Source organism: Ovis aries, chromosome 3 (assembly GCF_016772045.2).
Source record: "Ovis aries strain OAR_USU_Benz2616 breed Rambouillet chromosome 3, ARS-UI_Ramb_v3.0, whole genome shotgun sequence".
Lineage (NCBI taxonomy): Eukaryota > Metazoa > Chordata > Mammalia > Artiodactyla > Bovidae > Ovis > Ovis aries.
Window position 1 is genome coordinate 194,671,036 of NC_056056.1, and position 15,384 is coordinate 194,686,419.

General features: G+C 38.2%; 1 protein-coding gene across 7 annotated transcripts in view; it reads right to left on the reverse strand.

The window, feature by feature from the left end:
• SLCO1C1 (solute carrier organic anion transporter family member 1C1) overlaps positions 1-14,761 on the reverse strand; it is an 82,882-nt gene extending 68,121 nt beyond the window's left edge. For 2 of the 7 annotated variants that reach the window (XM_060413335.1, XM_060413331.1), the window contains exons 1-4: positions 14,598-14,761; positions 14,411-14,480; positions 2,449-2,602; positions 913-1,054 (exon numbers count right to left, since the gene is read on the reverse strand). In XM_060413335.1, the coding sequence (XP_060269318.1) occupies positions 913-1,054; positions 2,449-2,577 (271 nt within the window). In that variant the 5' untranslated portion in view covers positions 2,578-2,602; positions 14,411-14,480; positions 14,598-14,761. Of the gene's footprint in view, positions 1-912; positions 1,055-2,448; positions 2,603-6,121; positions 6,495-13,049; positions 13,721-14,410 lie in introns of those variants that run through there. The other 5 variants (XM_060413334.1, XM_060413329.1, XM_060413330.1 and 2 more) reach the window with 4 other exon arrangements.
• Positions 14,762-15,384: the final 623 nt, after the last annotated feature.

Genomic DNA, 15,384 nt, shown 5'->3' on the forward strand with positions numbered 1-15,384 from the left:
ATTTCAACCAAAGATCAAAGACTCTTAGTTTATCAGTTTAGGAAGATGACTAAGTGGGATTACACTCTTTAAAATACTTCTAAAACAGTGACTAAAATCTCTTGGTCTTTTCAAGTCCTAAGAGGAAATATAGAGTTGGTGGCTAACCAAAGACCCCAGAGAGTAGAATTTTTGTTTCCTGCTTTACTCTAGGGTTGTTATTAATAGAATTCCTTTATCTTGTTACTAGGCCACTCCTTCTATGGCTTAACGTTTTCTTAAATTATCACAATACATTTTTATTGTAAAAATAAAATTTTATTGTAATAATTCAAAGACCTCCTTTGAATTCTTCCAAATTTTGAATCACAGGGCTTCCAGAATTTAACTTTTGTAAAGATGTTTCCCCACATACTTCTAACTCAAAATACCACCAACATTTCACCCTCTCTCCTTGAAAAATCTCACTCTGATTGAAAACTTGTGTCAGTCATATGATAGATAAAATCTGGGGCAGAATGTTAATTGTTTACTTGGAGAGAACAAATTGCCTCTACTGTAGCCCAGGGCTTCCCAGGTGGCTCTGTGGTAAAGAATCCACCCGCAAAGCAGGAGACCTGGGTTCAATCCCTGGATCGGGAAGATTCCTTGGAGAATGAAATAGCAACCCACTCCAGTATTCTTGCCTGGGAAATTCAATGGACAGAGGAGCCTGGTGGGCTACAGTCGCTGGAGTCACGAAAGAGTCGGACACGACTGAGGACTTATGTACACACTGTGGCATGAGGCCGTGGCAAACTATGTCCAAATAAGATTTTACACATAGAGTCTGATTTTACACATTGAGCAGATAACAATATGCCATGAGGATGTCCTTCAGTCATGCCTAGAACTTTGTACTTAAAAGTAAAGTCAGGCATCTGTAATACCTACCAATTTCAAAACTACCGTCAATAATGCCCACCAGTGAAGACGGGATATCAAACCTTCTCTCTATCTGAGTGATGGTGCTCTTCAGATAGCCTTCTGCCAATGCTTTGGCAAAGTAGACAAAAGACAAGGCACCCAAGAACACCTGGAAAATATGACAGGTCACACTTAGTCTAAATCCAGCCTGACCTAAAACTGGAAATTTGATAAAGAGACAAACACAAACTAAGAACCATGGAACAAGCTTGTTGCCATCGAAGATTTCATTCAAGCACAGTAACAGTCTTCTTCCCACCTCAAGCTCATGTGAAGTTCTAACAATTCAAATTTTCTTAGAAGTAATAGATTTTCATTTATAATGTATATTGAATTTCTTCTTTCCCTTTCTCCTCCCCTTCCTAAAGGATATTTAAAGGTATCTTGGCTTTGAAAAGAAGATCCGTTGCTTGGGGAAGCAGAAGGAGGAAGGAGGCATTGAAAGGTAAGAAAATAAAAACCATAAACCAGACACTTAACTTCTTGTCACAAGTCTATTACTCATGACTGTATTTCACAGGGATGGTACATGTTCCAGCAGGGAACGTATTGGAATGAGAAGCAGAACTACTATTCCTAGTGATTAAGTTCATATTAAAGTTAAATCAACACTCAGATTCTTATTCAATGAACGAAATATTTGTTTGATATCTGGCTTGTGTGTTTTGTTAGACCTGGGTCTGTGATGGAGTATCCATAGGTAGATTACATGGAAAAAGCATTGAAAATTTTTGATGTGAAGAAGGTACAGGAACTTGGAGTCACATTGAGTTCCATTTAAAAGGGAATTCTGTCCCTTACCATGTGGGTAGGAAAGTCAAAATTTTTGTTTATAGAACAGGAATAAAATAGATGTTTTGTAGATTAAATGTTCCAACTGTGCATAGCACAGTAACTGATCCATGGTAGATATTTAACAAATAATAATTTCTTTTACCTCTCTTCTTTCTATTTAGGAGGGGCATTCAAGTGAGCCAGAAAAGTAATTAGAAATTTAACCTGCATGGTCAAGCAAAGATTGCTTTCACTGTCTGGCAAAATGCGATTTTCATAAATTGCATCTAAGATCACTTTTTGCTTTTCATTTTAAACTTTGTATTTTGTATTGGGGTATAGCTGATTAACAATGTTGTGATAGTTTCAGGTAGAGTGTAAAGGGAATCGGCCATGTATGTATTCTCTCCCAAACTTCCTTCCCAACCAGGTTGCCATATAACATTGAGCAGAGTTCCATATGCTATAGAGTAGGTCCTTGTTGATTATCCATTTTAAGTATAGCAATGTGTACATGTTCATCTCAAACTCTGTGACTATCCCTCCCACCATCCTTGCCCCTGGCAACCATAAGTTAAGATTATTCTTTTAAATGGAAAAATTTTCTCGCTTGTAGTTACAATGTGTAGAAAATATCTGGATCGAGAGCCAAGAGCACGGACTCCATCAAATTCTCTGACACTCTTCAGTTAACCACTTATGGTTGTTAATCACTTAATTGCTTGTTACCTTTAGTTGACAACAGCAGGGTTGTTTCTCCTCTGAGGAGGGATATTCTGTTTTAAAAGAAAGCCTCCCAACAGGTTGCATGGAATTTTTGCTGAATAACCGGATATTTTCTTTGGATGAAGTGTCCATTTTGAAAAAGTTCCTTGATTCTGATCTGTCAAAGTTGATTTTTAAAGTATAAAAAAAAAAAGTTAATACACATCCAGTTTTAATTTCCATGCAGTTTGTTAAACAATGTTTTTACTTCACAGTAGATCACAATTCTGTAGACATAACACTATGCGAAGCTCCCTTATTTTACCACAGTAAGTTGGCAAAGTTTTTCAATTAAAATCGACCAGGATAACTGATTAAGCAATCCTGCTATTGGGAGTCTGTAGCCAGCATTCTTTCTCAATCCCTCCAGTAGGCCTCATTATAGCAAAGAATAAATTTAAATGTTGCCTTTGGAATAAATACAGAGGGAGAATTTTGCTAACTTTGTGGTCTTGCCAACTAAAACTAGAGGCAAGCAGGAAGTGAGGAAGAGGAATTCAGCCATTTGAATATTGATTCATTGGAATTAAGTCTTTAAAACCTTTAAATCTATTATCTTTGTGGAATGAATAGAAAAGATTGATGCCCCTGGTAGATGCTTATAATACACCATGACTCCTATAGGGCTGTAGCATCCAAAGTAAGTCTTAAAATATGGGTGGGGGGAGAAGGGGACCACTCTGTGTAACATTTCAGTCTAACAAATAGGGGAGCAGCATGATTTACGCCTCAGGCTTAGTTTTCATTCAGGCCCAAGTAGTCTTTGGTGTGCTTTAAAGTAAGTAAGATACCTCCTTTCCTGAGTCTTATTTCCCACCTTCCTTTGTCCTTACTAAATGTTTCACAGGGTCATATACTCTGAACTTCTTTTCTTTTGATTCTCATCAATATTTACATATCCTATGCCCCCACTTCTTTCAGTTCAGTTCAGTCGCTCAGTCACGTCTGACTCTGCGACCCCACGCCAGGCCTTTAGGATTCCATATAGCTCACTGCCTGCCTGCTAAAGTAATCTTAGTGAAGCGATTTAGAAATAAAATAACTTCTGGATCACCCTAATGTTTATTAGATGATGTATTTATACATAAACAGAGATTTTGCATATTCTCATCACATTAAAAGAATGACATTAGGGATAAAACTTAATGTTCTGTGGTAGAAATTTTAAATGATTCTATGTGTATATTACCTTGCCTTTATGTAATGATTGTTCTATGTCTATCCAACCTCATCTTTCATAGTTTGAATTCATAGATATTATCTCCAGCTGACTTAGTGGTAAAGAATCTGCCTGCCAGTGCAGGAGATGCGGGTTCAATCCCTGGCTTGGGAAGAGCTCCTGGAAGAAGGCATGGCAATCCACTCTAGTATTCTTGCCTGGAGAAGCCCATGGACAAAGAAGCCTGATGGGCTACAGTCCATGGGGTCTCTGAGCCAGGTGGGCTACGGTCCATGGCGCACTGCGGTCCATGGGGACACAACTGAGCTACTGATCACGCCCATGCATGCGTATATTACCTTGACTGTATGTAATGCTTGTTCTGTGTTTACTCAGTCTCATCTTTCATAGTTTAATTTCCTAGATAGTATCTCAAATTGAAAAACCAAGAAATAGCAGTGAACAAATTGTATTTTGAGATATGGAGTTAAATAACAGAAGAAAGACCTAAAAGATTTAAAAGTGGAGGGGTTTTCTCCAGGGAATGAGAAATGGGTTGAGAAGGGTAGGTCAAGGACTTGTTTTTGTTTTAAACTTGCTACTATACTTTTAGGTTATTCATTTTCATAAACATGCATAAATTTAACTTTTTAAAAATGGATAAAGGAAAGTGAGGAAAACAAAAAATTTTTAAGCCAAAAAATAAACAAAGAGCAGAGAATTCTAAACAAGAGCAAAAGACAAAGACACAAGAACACAATATTTGTAAGATCTAAACACAGATGTTTAGGAGAATACAAAATAAAAATTATGGAAAATATATAGAAATAACTTTAAGGTCTTTCCAAAATGGATAACTTTCTAAAAAATATAAGTTGCTATATTGATACAAACCAGGAGAAAAACACAGCTAAGGAAGACAGTAACAAAAATACTCTAAACCTATCCCCTAAATAAAAATAGTAAGATTAGATGATGTAACAGGGGTGCTTTATCAAGGAATATCCTTTAAGGAAAAATAGTAGATAATGGGAACAGATGCTAATAGTCTCCATTCATTTTACCAAGCCAGAATTACCTTGATAACAAAATCTCATTAAGATAGCACCAAAAATGAAAAGAACCAAATTCAAGATGCCAGAATCCTAAATAAAATACTAGAAAATACAATTAATTAAAATTCTATAATTAACATTTAAAAATATATAACAATTGATTAATACTAGGAACTTTTCACCTAAATCATCATATTAAAAATTCAAAAGGTTACATGTATAATATATCAATATATCACATTGTATACCTTACATATATACAATCTTTATTGTTAATCATATTTCAATAAAGCTGAAAATTTCAAAATAAAAAATAATAAAACTTCAGAAGATGCAGCATATCAGGTGACAAAGTTCAATAGGCATTCATGATTTTAAAAATTTTAAGAAATTGAGTACATAGATATTCTTTTTACTGTTTGATACCAACAGTCAGCTTCTTCTTTTTTTTTTTTTGTCAAATAGTCCTTTTAATTTTTTTTAAATTTTTAAAATATAAATTTCTTTATTTTAACTGGAGGATAATTACTTTACAATATTGTATTGGCTGAAACATGTATAATATCATATATGAAACGAATCGCCAGTCCGGGTTCAAAGCAGGATACAGGATGCTTGGGGCTGGTGCACTGGGATGACCCAGCTAGCTTCTTATAACCACTGAATCATTAAAACTCGCTTTTCAGAATGACATTTTGCCAGAACAGCGAAAGAACATTTGTGAAGCATTGAGTTAAATAGGTATCTTTACTACAGAAATACCTTTAATTAAACCCCGGTAGAAACATATTACTTATAAAAGATTACCTAAATGTCCACAAATTACGGTGTACTCACATAGGAAATCTTTGAAATCATTAGAAATTAGTGTAAAGAAGTGAATATAGAAATATAAAACTATTTTTGTTACAGAGTTGATTTTAAAAATACAGTGCTTAAAAACAATATATGTATGTATAAAACACTACTTTATAATAGAAACACATACATTCACTGGTGTGTATACACAGAAACAAAGCTACAGAAAGTATATAAAGAACAGGTTAGGGAAAGAAAAGATGGCAGAGGAGGAGGTAGACAGAGAGTACATCTCTTTTCATGAATGCATCAGGAATACAACTTCAGATGCAGGTCTTGCACAGCACCAGCTGAGAAGAGGCAGGAGTCCCTGACCACTAGAAAGGAATATACAGATCCAGGCAAATCTCAGTAATATGCAGGAAGGAAGGGGAAAAGAAGAGAAGAGTGAGTGAACTGGACCTGCACCCAGCGTGTAGAGGAGCTGAAAGCAGGGTCAAGATCCCCACTTTGAGGCGATAGATTGGAACCAAGGGGAAGGCTGTTGGAGAGTAGAGGAGCTGATCTGTGACAGTCTGAATGGAGTGAGAGTCACACAGATGATCTGTGCCGCAGCCCTACATACCCTGGTCAAGTATGCACGTCCACTGGAACATGCAGCAGTCGGGCGCTGGAGCACAGGGACTGGAGAGCAATCCCAGGGTGAGGACTGCTCTTGACGGTGGGGAGATGGCAGGGAATACCTTTGGAGGAAAGCTGGGCAGCCAATGGGTGCAGGGTGCTACTGCTGAGTCACACGCAGGGTGGAGCCCTCACTGTAGCTCTGGTTGGTTTCCTGACCAGAGATTAGGCCTGAGCTTGTGGCATGGGAGCACTGAGTCTGGAACACTGGCCTGCCAGAGAACTCCTGACCCCAGGGACTATTAATTAGTGAGAACTCTCTCGAAGACCTCCACCTGTATCCAAGACCTGGCAGCACTCCATGTAGGATGCCTCACCTGAACAACAAGGAAGACAAGAACAGAAACCCGACTGTCAGCAGATAGGCTTCCCACAGACACCCCAAAACACCCCACCTCACATAGCGCTGCCCATCAGAGGGAAAGAAAAGCCTCTTCCACCAGAGCACAGGCACACGTGTCCATGAAGCCCCAAATGAGGCCTACTCAAACCATTGGAACATTGGGTACACGTGTCTCTTTCAGTTCTGGTTTCCTCGGTGTGTACGCCCAGAAGTGGGATTGCTGGGTCATAAGGCAGTTCTATTTCCAGTCTTTTAAGGAATCTCCACACTGTTCTCCATAGTGGCTGTACTAGTTTGCATTCCCACCAACAGTGTAAGAGGGTCCCCTTTTCTCCACACCCTCTCCAGCATTTATTGCTTGTAGACTTTTGGATCGCAGCCATTCTGACTGGCATGAAATGGTACCTCATTGTGGTTTTGATTTGCATTTCTCTGATAATGAGTGATGTTGATGTACGGCAAAATCAATACAATATTGTGAAGTAATTAGCCTCCAATTAAAATATATAAATTTAAATTAAAAAAAAAATTAGAACAGCCTCACCCACTGAGGGCAGAGACCAAAACCAAGAGGAACTAAGACCTGATAGCTTAGGGAAAGGAGACCTAAAACAGAGTAAGATAGATAAAATGGAAAAGAAACACTGTGCAGATGGAGGAACAAGGTAAAAGCCCACAAAACCAAATAAATGAAGGGGAAAGAGGCAAACTACCTGAGAAAGAATTCAGAGTAATGATAGTAAAGATGATACAAACTCTCAAAAGTAGAATGGAGAAAATTATTTAACACATTTAACAAGGACCTAGAAGAAATAAAAGAGTGGACAAACAGTGACAAACAACACAATTGCTGAAATTAAAAATACTCTAAAAGAAATCAATAGCAGAGTAATGAAGGCAGAAGAATGGATAAGTGGGCTGGAAAATTTGCTGTTGTTCAATTGCTAAGTCATGTATGACTTTTTACAACTCCATGAACTAGAGAATGCCAGGCATCCCTGTCCTTCACTATCTCCCTGAGTATGCTCAAACTCATGTCCATTGAGTCAGTCATGCCATCAAACCATCTCATCCTGTCACCCACTTCTTTTCTTGCCCTTAGTCTTTCCCTGCATCAGGGTCTTTTCCAATGAGTCAGGTCTTTGCTACATGTGGGCAAAACATTGAAGCTTCAAAGTATTGGAGCTGGAGTATTCAAAGTATTGGAGCTGGAAGATAGAATATTTGAGATAACTGCTGAAGAGCAGAATATAGGAAAAAAAAAGAATGAAAAGAATTGAGGATAGTCTCAAGAGCCTCTGGGGTAGTATTAAACAGACCAACATTTGAATTACAGGGTCCCAGAAGAGGAGATGGAGAAGGAAATGGCAACCCACTCCAGTATTCTTGCCTGGAGAATCCTGTGGACAGAGGAGCCTGGTGGGCTGCTGTCCACAGGGTCGCACAGAGTTGGACACGACTGAAGTGACTTAGCATGCATGCATGCATTGGAGAAGGAAATGGTAACCCACTCCAGTATTCTTGCCTGGAGAATTCCAGGGATAGAAGAGCCTGGTGGGATGCCATCTATGGGGTCTCACAGAATCGGACATGACTTAAGCGACTTAGCATCAGCAGAAGAGAAAATGAAAGGGTCTGAGAAAACTTGTGAACAGATTATAGACAAAAATGAAGTCCAAGAAGCACAGAGAGTCCCATAAAGGATAACCAAGGAGAAACATGCTGAGACACATATATTAATCAAACTAACAAAAAGTAAACACAAGGAAAAAATATTAAAAGCACCAAGGGAGAAGCAAAAAGTAATATATAAGGGAAACCCCAAAGATCAGTAAACAGCTGATCTTTCAACAGAAACTCTGCAAGCCAGAAGGGAATGGCAGGATATATTTAAAGTAGTGAAAGGGAAAAATCTGCAACCAAGATTACTCTCCTCAGCAAGGATCTCATTAAAAAAAAAAAAAAACAAACCAGAATTAGTGACCTAAAAAAAAAAAAAATGTTGGTGTATGGCAAACCCAATACAATACTGTAAAGTAATTAGCCTCCAATTAAAATAAATTCAAATTAATAAAAATTAATGGAGGAATCAAAATCTTTACAGACAAACAAAAGCTAAGAGAATTTAGTATCATCAAACTAGCTTTACAACAAATGCTAAAGGGACTTCTATAGGAAGGATACACAAAAGAAGGAAAAGTTCTATAGAAACAAACTAAAAGAAATTAATAAAATGTCAATAGGAACATATATATCAATAACTACTTTAAAGGCAAATAGATTAAAGTAGAAAGCCAAAAGCACAGACTGGCTGAATGGGTGCAAAAACAAGACCTATACTAACTACAAGAGACTTTTCAGACATAGAGACACATACAGACTGAAAGCAAGAGGGTGGAAAAAAATAGTCCACACAAGTGGAAATCAAAAGAAAGCTGGAGTAGCAATGCTTGTATCAGGCAAAATAGACCTTAAAATAAAGCATGATATAAGAGATAAGGAAGGATACTATATAAAGATCAAGAGATCAATCAAACAAGACGTAACAAATGTAAATGTTTTTGCACCAAACATAGGAGCAGCTTATTATATAAGGCAAACACAGATATAAAAGGGAGAGGTTACAACAGACAAAGCAGAAATACAAAGGATCAAAGGAGACCATCACAAGCAACTATATGCCAATGCAGTGGATAACCTGGAAGAAACGGACAGGTTCTTAGAGAAGATCAACTTGCCAAGACTGAACTAGGAAGAAAGAAATTTTGAACAAGCCAGTCACAAGCACTGAAATCAAAGCTTTGATCCAAAATCTCCCCCCAAAAAACAAAAGCCCAGGGCCAGATGGCTTCACAGGTGAATTCTATCAAATGTTTAGAGAAGAGCTAACACCTATCATTCTCAAACTCTTCCAAAACATTGTGGAGGAAGGAATACTTCTAAACTCATTCTATGAGGCCACCATCACCCTGATACAAAGCCAGACAAAGACATCCCCCCAAAGGAAAATTATAGGCCAATATCACTGATGAACATAGATTCAAAATTTTTCAACAAAATTCTAGCCAACAGAATCCAACATCACATCAAAAAGATCACACACCATGATCAAGTTGAGTTTATCCAAAGGATGCAAGAATTTTCAATATATGCAAATCAATCAGTGTGATACACCATATTAACAAATTGAAAGATAAACTTCATGTGGTAATCTGAGTAAATGCATAAAAAGCTTTTGATAAAATTCAACACCTATTTATGAGAAAACTCTTGAAAAAATTGGCATGAAAGGAACCTACCTCAACATAATAAATGCCGTATATGATAAACCCACAGCAAATATTATTCTCAATGGTACTGAAACCATTCCTTCAAGATCAGGAACTAGACAAAGGTGCCCACTCTCACCACTATTATTCAGTATAGTTGGAAGTCCTAGCCATTGCAATCAGAGATGAAAAAGAAATAAAAGGAATACAGATTGGAAAAGAAGTAAAACTCTCACTGTTTGCAGATGACATGATACTATACTAGTGCCACCTGGGAAGCCCAATAATATATATGAAAGTGAAGTCGCTCAGTCGTGTCCAACTCTTTGCGGCCCCATGGACTGTAGCCTACCAGGCTCCTCTGTCCATGGGATTTTCCAGGCAATAGTACTGGAGTGGATTGCCATTTCCTTCTCCAGGGGATCTTCCTGACCCAGGGATCAAACCCAGGTCTTCTGCATTGTGGACAGACGCTTTACCGCCTGAGCCACCAGGAAACCCTAAAGATACTATCAGGAAATTACTAGAGCTAATCAGTGAAATTACTAGAGCTAATCAGTGACTCTTGTTTGCAAAAAGTCGGACATGACTGAGTGAATGAACTGAACCAATGAATTTAGTAAAGTTGAGAATACAAAATCAATACACAGAAATCACTTGCATTCCTATACACTATAAAAGAAAATCCAGAGGAATTAAGATATCAATCCTATTCACCATAATAAAATATCTAGAAATAAACTCACCCAAGGGCTTCCCTGGTGGCTCAGAGGGTAAAGCGTCTGCCTGCAAAGCAGGAGACCTGGGTTCGATCCCTGGGTCAGGAAGATCCCCTGGAGAAGGAAATGGCAACCCACTCTAGTACTCTTGCCTGGAAAATCCCATGGACAGAGAAGCCTAGTAGACTACAGTCCATGGGATCGCAAAAAGTTGGACGCACCTGAGCGACTTCACAAGGAGACAAAAGAGCTGTATACAGAAAACTATACACACTGATGAAAGAAATCAAAGAAGACATAAACAAATGGAAAGTATATCATGTTCTTGGATCAGAAGAATGAATATTGTGAAAATGATTATACTACTCTTTCACAATTTGTACAGAAACACTAAAGACCCCAAACAGCCAAATAAATCTTGAGAAATAAAAATGGAGATGGAAGAATCAGGCTTCCTGATTTCAGGCTATACTACAAAACTATAGCAACCAAGACAGTATGGTACTGGCATAAAAATAGAAATATAGACCAACGGAGGGCTTCCCAGGTGGTGCTAGTGGTAAAGAACCCACTGCCAATGCAGGCAGATATAACAGATGCAGTTTTGATCCCTAGGCTGGAAAGATCCCCTGGAGGAGGGCATGGCAACCTACTCCAGTATTCTTGCCTAGAGAATTCCATTGACAGAGGAACTGGCAGGTTAGGTCCATAGGATTGCAAAGAGTCAGATATGACTGAAGTGACTTAGCAAGGGTACAGACCAATGGAACAAGATAGAATGCCCAGAGTTAAATCCATGGGTACCTTATCTTTGTTAAAGGAGGCAAGAATATACAATGGAGAAAAGACAGTCTCTTCAATAGATGGTCCTAAGAAAACTGGTCAGCTATATATAAAAGAGTGAAATTAGAACACTCATAACACCTTACATGAAGACAAACTAAGCAGAACACTCTTTGACATAAATCACAGCAAGATTCTCTACAACTCATCTCCTAGAAAAATGGAAATAAAAACAAAAATAAATACAAGGGACCTAATTAAACTTAAAAGTTTTGTACAGCAAAGGAAACCATAAACAAAATGAAGACAGCCCTGAGCATTGGAGGAAATAATTGCAAATAAGAAACTGAAAAAGGATTAATGTTCAAAATATGTAAGCAACTCATGCAGCTCAATATCAAACAAACAACCCAAGCAAAAAATGGGCAGAAGACCTAAACAGATGTTTCTCCAAAGAAGACATACAGATGGCTAATAAACACATAAAAAATGCTCAACATTGCTTATTTTTAGGGAAATTCAAGACAAAACTACCATGAGGTATCACATCACATTGGTCAAAATGGCTATCATTAAAAAAATCTGCAAACAAATGCTGGAGAGGATATGAAGAAGGAACCCTCTTGCACTGTTGGTGGGAATTCTGTAATTGGATACAGCCACTATGGAGAACAGCACAGAGATTCCTTAAAAATCTAAGAATAAAATTAGCATATGACCTAGAAATCTCACTACTTGGCATACCCCCTGAGAAAATCATAATTGAAAAAGACACATGGCCCCCAATGTTCACTGCAGCACTATTTACAATAGCCAGGGCATGGAAGCAACTAGATGTCCATCAACGGATGAACAGATAAAGAAGCTGTTGTACATATATGCAATGGAAAATTACTCAGCCATAAAAAGCAATGGATTTGCGTCAGTTCTGGTGAAGTAGATGAACCTACAACCTATTATATAGAGTGAAATACGTCAGAAAAAGAAAAACAAATATAATACTAGCACACATATATGGACTTTAGAAAAATGGTACTGCTGAATATATTTGCAGAGCAGGAATAGAGATTCAGACAGAGAGAACAGACTTATGGACACAGCGGGGAAAGGAGAGGGTGGGACAAATTGAGAGAGTATTATTGAAATATATACAAATACATTACCATATGTAAAATAGATAGCTAACAGAAAGTTGCTGTATAATACAGGAAGCTCAGCCTGGCTCTGTGACAACCTAGAAGGGTGGGATGGAGTGGGAAGTGGAAGGGAGGTTTGAGAGGAAGGGGAGATATGTATACCTATGGCTGATTCATGGTGATGTATGGCAGAAACCAAACAACATTGTAAAGCAATGATCCTCCAATTAAAAACAAATAAATTTTAGGAATAGGTTAACACTTTATTTTTGGCTGGTGACATTGCAGATGATTTCTTAAAATGTTTTGTATGTCCACATTTTCTAATTTTTCTATAATGAATATACATTTCCTATATGAAAAAATATTTTAAATATTAAAGATATAGAAATATCGCCCAGCAAGAAATATATACCAGAAAGATCTTAAAATAGAAAATAAATAATATCAAATTTACCATGTAAAATGCAATTCTCTTCCACAAACTAAACTCTGTAATACACACTGGACTACTGTTTTAGGAGTTCAGATATATTTCTGATCAGTCATAATAGTAAAGTCAGTGACCAGAAATAATAAATTATTTAATAATAAAATACACTATTAGTTATGGTAAACATACCTTGAAAAGACTCAAAGGGTCATATCTAGAATGCTAATGCTGAAGAGGGAAAGATGTTGAAAATAATACTAAAAACTTGGGACACCAAAACACACTGTCTTCTCTTTAGAGATGTTGACACAAAAATCACTCTCACTAGAATCCAAAGGGATGACAGAACAAGAGAACTCCTAACTGATGTTGTATTAAGGCAAAATAACATCTAAATCAAAATATTGACATTGCATAGTTTTACTGAAAAGACATCGTAATCTTGATGGTTAATTTGCATATCCTCTCAAGTATAGTATGTTTCAAAGAGGCTACATTATTGAGCACTGAGCTTTTCATCTGTCTGTGAAAAGAAGAGGAAAGGCGGCGCTCAGTGACATGAATGGAGAAATCCTCCGGGCTTGCCAGTACACTTGCACTGGCCCTGTCTCTCTCTCCATTAGCAATTGCAGAAGTAGACAGAGTAGTTATTTAGCAGGACTTGCGTTTGGCAAATCCTTGCTTTTTCTCGCACAACTTGAACAGATTTCCGCAACGTCTCCCTTCAACACTCCGGGTTGGAGTAAAACTTACTCTGGAGGCCAAAAAAAAAAAAAAAAAAAGTAAACAGTTTTTCATTTCAGTTCCAAAAATGGAATTCTCTGTTCACAGTGTTTTGGAAGATAATCAGTTCTCCCATCTGGAAAAAGTGCAGGTGTGCTAGGAAGGTTGTATTTGGATCCTGCAAATAGCCTGACTGCCCTGCCCTGATCCCATTAACAGATTCCGTCCAGTAGTCAGCCTCCACTGACCCCCCAGAGAGAGTCAGAAAGGCAGCCACTCCCATCACTGTCTTGTGTTAGTCATCTCCCATGAGGAAAAGCCTTGCACTAGCTTGTCTGGTGGACACCGGGATCCCTTCCTTCAGGAGGGAAAATAACCTCTAGGTACTTTCTAAGGAATATGCATTGTTTAGAAAGCTGAGCCCCTCATTACAAGTAACTGTTTGTGTCAGATGCAGATTTAATAAATACTGTTTATGTTCCAGGTGATTTATATACTTTGTGCTAATCCTTAAAACAAGGTTAACACTTTAATTCTCACTTTATAGAAAAATCCTATGACTCAGAGCAGTTAAGGGACTTGTCCAAAATAACCCATAAAACGTGCATCAGAGTCACAGTTGGAACCCAGATCTGAGTTTCTGGGTTTATCTTCTTTAACCAGTATCCTTTCCCATTTTCACCAGCCTTACAAGGGCCCCCACAAGTTTCATGAGAAGTGTTATGAGTAAGACATGTGCAGTGCAGAACACAGGGTTTATTGACCTCTCTTCTGTGAGACTCTGATATGATCATCATGAAATATGAAAGCAGAGAACCAGATCTTACCTGGAGGTGGAGATCAGATGGCCATTTCCCCTCCGTGTGCCCAGCAAGAGGCTGGACCGCACTCAAGAACCTGAAAGAAGAAGCAGGTGGATCCTACAGCAGCTTTGAACAATTTTGTCAGGTGGGGAGAGCCTCGCTGGACACGGAGCAGATCAGGGCAAAGTGAAGATACAGGGCATGGTCTCACCCCTGGCCAGTTTCTTCTCTTTTCTCCTTCCTCTTGGCCTCTTTTCTCTGGCAGTCTGCAGGGAACAGGCCACGCTGGCAAAGCCACTGACGTGCATCTCAGCTCCCAGGGCACAGAAAGAGCTGAAGCCTTTGAGCCATTTCTTTGCAATTTGCTGCAAGTTTAAGGCCGCACGTGATAAAGCTTTCTTTATGGGAGAGAGTGAAAAAAGAAAAGACTACTTGTGATCTTACTTGCTGATTCCCAGAAAACAGAACTCTGCAGGGGGCAGAGGGTAAGGGAACAGAAGCAGGAGGAGGGACGGAAGTTTGTAACAAAGATCTCTCCTTCTCCTTCCAAGAAGTTTTTAAGCCAGCCGCTCCTTGAGGACATCACTGGAATTTTTTTTCTTTAAAAGGTCCATGGTCGCAACCTCTGTATGGCTCTGTATGGTCTCTTTCCCCATTGGGATTCTTTCTAGAATCTTCAGGGACCATGTATAAAGCCAGGATTAAGGCTCTGCAGAGTTGTTTCCAGAAAGAGTTAATTCTCAAAGAGACATGATCAATTGCTTAACACCCACAATTTTTATAAATCTTAAAACTAGGGAAGAAAAAGAAAAACATTGAATTTTTGGCATTCAGGAGTTCATTCTATGTAAATTCAAGAACTCTTTGCACTGAGAAATTTTATAATTCTAATAAATTCTTTTTTCAAGGGAACCATTTTAGAGGATTTTGAGCAGTATTATCTTGCATGTGCTTTAAACAATAAATGAATTTGTTACCAGAATTAACCAAGATCTGCC